This window comes from Myxine glutinosa, chromosome 4 (genome assembly GCF_964187855.1).
Source record: "Myxine glutinosa chromosome 4, kmMyxGlut1.1, whole genome shotgun sequence".
In the NCBI taxonomy this organism is placed as follows: Eukaryota; Metazoa; Chordata; class Myxini; order Myxiniformes; family Myxinidae; genus Myxine; species Myxine glutinosa.
Window position 1 is genome coordinate 182,900,059 of NC_136264.1, and position 7,733 is coordinate 182,907,791.

At 41.0% G+C, this 7,733-nt stretch overlaps 1 protein-coding gene across 2 annotated transcripts in view; it reads right to left on the bottom strand.

Annotated features, from left to right (window-relative positions):
- Positions 1-318: 318 nt before the first annotated feature.
- The window catches only part of LOC137425544 (sodium- and chloride-dependent taurine transporter-like), a 197,687-nt gene continuing 190,272 nt past the window's right edge, over positions 319-7,733 (bottom strand). Inside the window, exons 12-13 of one of the 2 annotated variants that reach the window (XM_068114085.2) lie at positions 5,910-6,077; positions 319-1,053 (exon numbers count right to left, since the gene is read on the bottom strand). In XM_068114085.2, coding sequence (XP_067970186.1) covers positions 916-1,053; positions 5,910-6,077 — 306 coding nt within the window. In that variant the 3' untranslated portion in view covers positions 319-915. The remainder of the gene's footprint in view (positions 1,054-5,909; positions 6,078-7,733) is intronic. The other variant, XM_068114086.2, reaches the window with a different exon arrangement.

Genomic DNA, 7,733 nt, shown 5'->3' on the forward strand with positions numbered 1-7,733 from the left:
TGTATTTGTTGTCGTTTCACCCTCTTATGGGGCATCTTCCATTCGCACCTGTTTTTGGAAATTCTTTGCCAGGTGAGTTAGGGATACTTTTTCAGGTTTGTTGTGTTTATTTTGTTTACAAATTGCATCCGATAGTCTGTTGAGCATTTCACATACTCAGCTAGTCCAACACTCGTCAATCTGTGCACCTGGTTGAGTTCAATCAGGCCGCTCCCCCCCTCCCCCCCTCCCCCCCTCTCATTTCATCAAGCACATTATCGGGATGCACTGGTTTTTGTGAAACATTTTGTGGATTGTAAGGAGTTTTCTTGTTTTGATGTGTAGTGTGTGTGTGTGTGTGTGTGTGTGTGTGTGTGTGTGTGTGTGTGTGTGTGTGTGTGTGTGTGCAGGCCATAACATTTATACCAATTGAGCTTTTGTCATTAAATCTTCCACAAACCTTTATTATGAGAATATGGAGAAAATGAATTAATAAAATTTTACTATTCTATTTAATTGTCGTTTTCGTTCAGTTTAGTTCAAGTACAAAGCGGATGTGGGTGGGCTTTGCATTTTGAGATGCTTTCTCATTCACTTTGTGAGTTCATTGTAAGTTCATTCAGGCTGTGCCCTACAGTCCAGTGCTATTTACAAATTAGGATTTTATTTCATTAAATAATTTCAGTGATGTCCGTTTCCTAATCAAAATTTTTAAAATTAACCACATTAAAAAAATTTATCCAAATATATTTGCTCCCTCTCCTCTCCCTCACTCCTGCTCATTTCCCCCTCAGAAACTCTGCTTGCAAATTATTACTAAGTACAGTATATTATTTTCCTTTTATGCAAAAGTCCATATTGATTACTCCAACCCAAAGAGGAATGGCAAATATATTCTATGAAGCTAGATGAACTTTTCGTCAAAAAATGATATTCTTATAGTGCAGTAAGTTTGAAATCTGTGCTTGAAATATTGCTTTGTGTATCTGGTGTCACCACGACTGGTAGACCCCGCCGTATGCGGCTCCAAGTCTCGAGGTCGCCATGCTCTGGTTTCAGCAGAAGTTTCAGCCGCTGAAACACAAATTATTAATATGATTTTATGGGTACAGTCAATAGTATGTGTTGTGAATGGTTTCTTGCACGAAATTGGACCATAAGGCAATAGCAGTCTGAACTAAACATTCCTTTCCTGTCCAAACACAAATGCACCAATATAAGGTAATGCTTTTATGTCCTATCAACCAGAAGAAATCATGGGTTGTATGGGCCTCCAGTGTTTTTCAGCCATGACAAATACACAAGAGTTTCAACAAACAGACAATCTTGTTTTCCTGAAGTTTTGTACACACACCTCACCTGCAAGAATAAAAAGGAAATGGAAAAGTGTATTGACCAATTAAACTTAAGGTTTCATTAGATTCCAGCGTCATATCGTATGCAGTGTGTGTGTGTGTGTGTGTGTGTGTGTGTGTGTGTGTGTGTGTGTGTGTGTGTGTGTGTGTGTATCCACCTTTTTCTCTATATTTATATGTTTCTTATACATATATATATACTTTTTTATAAATGGTATATTGCTCGCCACAAAGCCAGAAGGCCAATCGATGTGGGGGGGCTACACAAAGAAAACAAAAGCAGAACAACCAGCACCTTGGATTGAAACAAGACAAATTTTCTCATGTATTCGATTATTTATCCGAATGGTGTTGGCTTAGCGGTTAGGGTGCCGGCTTGGGATCCTAGGATCCTGGGTTCGAATCCTGGTTGATTGCTGAATTAACACCAGGGGGGTTGACTCAGCCTGTCATCCTTCCGAGGTCGGCAAATTGAGTACCAGTTCACTGGTAATTCCCTGTGTGTCGCAAGAGGCGACTAACAGGGTTGGCGGCAGGAAGAGCATCCGGCTGTAAAACATTGCTTCAAAAAGGGGACCATGGTGCCTGAAAAAGGCCAACCCCTGCTCTGAAAAATGGCCTCCAAAGGTGGTTCATTCGATTATTTATCCAATATTTTGTTGTTGAATATTAAATATTCATTTAATTTGCAGACTTGAATATTAAATCAAGTCAAGTTGAATATTAAATCAATCAAAATCAAGTTTAATATTAAATCAATATTCAACCAATATTTAATTGATTCTCATATATAAGTAAAAACTACATTTCAAACTATGAAAATGATGCTATGAAAAACTATGAAAAAACAAAATGAAGCGTGAAGCAGGGCAGCCTCCAGCTGAACTTGCCTCCCTTGGGGCTAACCATCCTCAGAGAATTTATGTTCCTCGCCAAGGTAATGCTGTAGTTAACTCAGATAACCTGGCTGTAGGAGGTGGCCATTCTGGGCTAGCTGACGGAGAACACTTATCCGAATGCAAATTACGTATATGTGTGGGATTTGCAATTGGAAAACTTATCCCATATTTGCCAAAAACAACAGTAACGGCTAGATCTTACAAGTTAAAATAAAGCAAATAATTTATTCCATGTAAAACCTCAAATAGAGTTTACTTATTGACCTGTAGCAAATGCGCGATGCAATATGTTTGTGAAACAATGCAGAGATGTAATGTAAGAATGAATGCACACAGCGTCATGAAAAACCCAGGTAGAACGACTGGTTGTCCACTACTTACCCATCATTTTACTTATGGATACTGTAAAATGCGAGCTTCATGGTTCAGGTTAAAGAAAAGATAAGCGGTAATGGCCGAAAAAAGGACGGGATGGTGGATAAAATGCTCACACAATTGTGTAAGTGTAGAAAACTTTTCTGGATTAAAGAGTTAAGAACTGCTTACCCTTATGAATAAAATGAAAGAACCAACTAGAAAGCATCTGAAAATGCAAAGCCCGTCTGCGTCCGCTTTGTATTCAGACTTATTCTTCTTCCGTATCCTACACATGACAAAAACAGTTAAAAACGAAATACAAAAAAGACGATTTTAGGCGATCTTGTGACCACAAAACAATGGGCTACAGTGAGCCCAATATGCAAACCCTGCTCAAATTTTAAGTCAATCTGATGAAAATCGATTTGACGCAACATTGACCTTTGACCTTTGGACTAAAAAACTTTAACGAAGAAAAAAATGATCAGCTTCTAGCTTTTGATTAGAGGACCAATTAAGTGACCCAATATGCACATTCTTAAGATTTCAGGTCAATTGCATGAAAATTGACGATTTTATGTGAAGCAGACCTTTGACTTTTTCATCAACTTATTAATTTGTCTTCTCCATGTTCTCCTAATAAAGCTTTGTCGAGGATTTCATGATAAAGCTCAAATGGTAAATTAAAATTTCAGTTCACCTGCATGAAAATTGATGATTTTAAGTGACGCTGACCTTTCACCTTTTGACCAAATTATTAATTTGTCTTCTCCATATTCTCATAATAAAGCTTTGTTTAAAATTTGATGATAAAGCTTCAATGGTCAATTAAAATTTCAGTTTAATTGCATATAAACAGATGTTTTAGGTGAAGCTGAACTTTGACCTTTTGCCAAAATTATTAAATTGGTTTCTCCATATTCTCATAATAATGCTTTGTTGAAAATTTGATGCCAAAGGCTCAAATGGTAAAAACGTTATGGCATGGACACACGCATGCGCACGCGCACACACACACACACACGCACACGCATACACACACGCATACACACACACACACACACACACACACACACACACACACACACACACACACACACACACACACACACGATGGCAAAACCCTGTCTCCTGATGTGCGGGGGATGGGCTAATGATACATACATACCACATAATGGCCAAAACATAATCGCCTCTGTTTTTAACACCTTGCCTCTCAGACACAGAGTACTTAGGTATGGATGTAAACGTCCAGTGAAAGACATCACACCACAACACCACAACATCCAGACACACAACAACAACTCATAAATAAGTGGTTAGATCTTATTAAGATCTTGTTCTAAGCATGCAACACGTTCTTCTGACACCACCTTTTTATTTGGGCAGTGTATAGGCAACTGACAGCCACATCAATCGCTCCGGAAAATAAAAAATTAAAGTGTGATAATTTGCCCCAACCAGGTATATGACATAATAGTATATGAACGTTCCCTAAACGGTGTTGAAAGAAACATAACTGGCGTAGCCAAATGGCATTACATTCAATCTTTCATAAGTGTAATTGTCGGCTATAAAACTTACACAATATGAAGGATAAATATGTGAAGGACATACATACATACGGAGAGACAAACGTTGTAAACACAGGAACCAAACATCTACGACGTAAAAAAATCGTTTGTTTAGTCACGAATTTCTAAAGGCCTCTTTGCGCGTTTGAAGAGGAAGAAGCGCTATTTTATGGTTCATTCACACAGCAGTTTGAACGGAAACATTTATTATTCTACGACAGTAGAAACCCTTTCGAAAGACACTGAACGACCATACAAAATTATAAATACAATTGTGATATTTTGCGAAGCAATAGAAAAATATATAAAACTATGCAGAAGGGGGCCCACGAACTACAACAACCACAGACATGACAACAATCGAGTGTTATAAAAGATCCTTATTTTCACGTGTTTTACCTCATGTGTTTCATGTGTTTGTTTGTGTTTCACACTGAATGAAAAACGTAATGGTAGAGCATGCAGATTGTGATACATGACAGGTTCAACGATATGTCTGGCCTGAACAACATAAGAATTAAAATGGCGGTGTGTGGAGTCAGCCGTCGTACCGCCGTAATGACATCACAGCACCCCTGTCACGTGACCAGATCCTCAGCTGATTGGTGTATGTTTGAGTGGAAAAAACATGCATACGGACAGACAAACTGTTCTGGACGGCTTTGCCCTATGGGCTGCGCCGTAAAAAAACAAGAGAGGCCACCGACATGTGAAAGCAACAGACCTGGTCCTTCAGCTTTATATAGAGAGAGGGAGAGAGAGAGAGAGAGACAGGGAGAGAGAGAGAGAGAGAGATATAGATGTAGATATAGATATAGATATAGAGATAGATATAGATATGCCAATAACTTTGAAAACGTTCAATTGCACAGATTTTAGGAGGCTCGTGTAAGAGCTAACACATAGAACATGTAATAAAGGCAGCAGGAGACAAGAGGGGGAGAGAGACAGAAGCACAACACCATTGGAGGACAGGGACATCGGGGAGATCTGTGGAAGGGAGAGGGCTGAGGTGGGGTACACAGGATAAACAAATGGACACTGCAGGGACATTCAGGAAAAAAATAAATTGAAAAAGGTGGATTTGGGGTGTATTAATGGGGGTAGAAAAGATCATCGTTTTGGATGGGGGAAGATAAGAGATGGTGGCGAACAGCTGTTTTGATTTGAAGACCTGGAAGGAGGAGTGTGATTGAAGAGTGTGGGAGTTTTGGAGTGTGGGAGAAAGGGATTTCTTCAGTAATTCATGTTTCGCTGCATCAATTATTTGCTCCCAAAGCTAAATGGGCCCATCGGAGCAACTTTAAACAAAAACTATGCTCTGCCTGTGCCATTTATCATCATAATATATTTTGAGAAGCACCTATTTTATGTTTGTTTTTTTGACTTATATGCACTCCTCTACCCCTGGACAGAATTAGTGGAAAACTCGTGGTTGGAGTAGCTTGAGATGTGCACGGTAGGGTTTTTGGAGGAATTTTTGTTTGTATAGTCGGAGGGCTTCAAGGTGGAGGGAGGACGTCAATTCTCTCTCTGTAAATATTTATGGCACAGCGCCGCTCCGGTTTGAGAAGGTATTACAAGTCATTGAATATGCTAATTTGGGAGAATTATCCCATCCACAAAAACAGGTTATTCGCTTGTTTCTATTAATACTGATAATTCTCTAGAGCATATCAAGTAATGATACCACTTATCCCTAACAGGTTTAATGTGCAAGAAGTGTTGATAACAAAGTTTCTTACCATGTATAAGGGACCATCAGCAAGCAGTAACCTCAGCAGGGCATAGAGAGGGACACATAGCATGGATGCCAAAGCCAAACACCAACCTACACCCTGTGCCCATTGGGGATATTCGTAGCCATTGTAGAAAAGTGGTTGGAAATCCACCAGAAAGTAGATAAGAGTTCCCTGTGGGAGAAACGTCGAATTCAGTTAAGTCATTACATCGACACATGCAGATGTTTTTCTTTCCAGTTGGGATACAATTCTCAACTATACATTGATCACAATCTATGCTTTCATGTAAAATGACTACGTGAAATGTTTTGTAATCCCTATGAATGTAAACAGCACGAGTTTCATATTTGGTGTTATAATAATGTCCTGTGGACGACTCTATTAAGACAGAGCGTCCACATATGGCAATCGAGCTTAATGAGGCGTTATCCAATTCAATGGCAGATCATATGTGAGCAGGGGGGGGGGGGGGGGTTGGGGAAGAATGCCCACTTACCTTCACGGCCGCGCACAGTCTTCAAACTGCGAAAAGTAACTCACAAACGAAAACGGAATTATGTACAAATATAAATATTTATTAAACGGTACTCGATAACAAAGGACGCGACAGTAAAAACTAAACCCCCTAGTGAGCGCTCTTACAAACAGACTTCGAACTACACAACAAATGGTAGAATGAATAAAATAAAACGTTGTGTTTGTGTGTGCGAGCTTATCTCAGTCTGGATGTTGGGTGGGTCAGGCTCTGTCTGACACGTCTCCAGTCCGTCCCATGCCACACAGCACAGCACTCGCACGCAGGCACCAGGCGAGGATGATCGTCTGTGCCCCTCCGTCTTTCCAACGTCCACCAAGCGAAAGTCCAACCGGGAACGAAAAGGCAAGAAGTCCAAATGGGAGAGAAGGGGAGCGAGGTCCGGGCAGGATGAATCCAAGAACGAGAAGCTCCAAAATGTCAGCCAGCAAGTGGTTTTACAGCATGTCCCGTGACGTCAGCTCTCTTCCCCTCCAACCAGTGCGTCATTTCTTTGCGGCCTTTCGTGCCTTCCTCACGTCCCGCCGCTTCTCCTCCAATGAGCACGTCACTTGTTCGTGCTGTTTCACGCCCTCAGCAGTGATTGACCGAGCGTCTCACGCCTTTGGTGTTACGTCATCGTGTGGCACGTCATTGTCGGTGGCCAATGAGTGTGGCATGTCTTTCACCTTCCCTACTCTCCAATCAGCGACCTGCTTCCAACTCGCCCCTCCCCCCTGTCAATCACGAATCCTTCGGGGCGTGGATATTGCCTGCCTGATCGATGTCTGTCTTCATGCCGGCGTTGTATGCGGTCGCTTCCGGTCTGTTCTTCCGTAAGTCATTGTGGCGGCGGGGGAATTATTTATTAATGTGTGCGCTAATGGGCCTAGCTAATGTATGTAATGTGTTGCCATAAGGGACACCGGAATGATCAGAGGGGACAACATAACGAGGAATTAGCATAAACCCGAGAACTACTTAACATGCCCCACCCCCTCATGGTGGGGACACAGATACACAGCTTACTCCGACAAACCGGGCTAGACAGGTCCCTGACTTACCGTACATCGAGATGGTTCTTCTTATTCATGACATCGGAGCACCGACCTATGCAGATCTACCTGGATCTATATATGCCCTACGCAACTGACATAACAATAATATTTCCAAGGTTCTGACTTAGTGTGTTCCTGTGTCTGTGTAGACAAAATGTCAAGTCAAGTTAAAGATCTAAACTAAGAAGCTATAGAAAGTCAAGTGTGGATTTCAGTCGTTTTCTAACCATGTATCAACAGTTGCAGATTTAAACC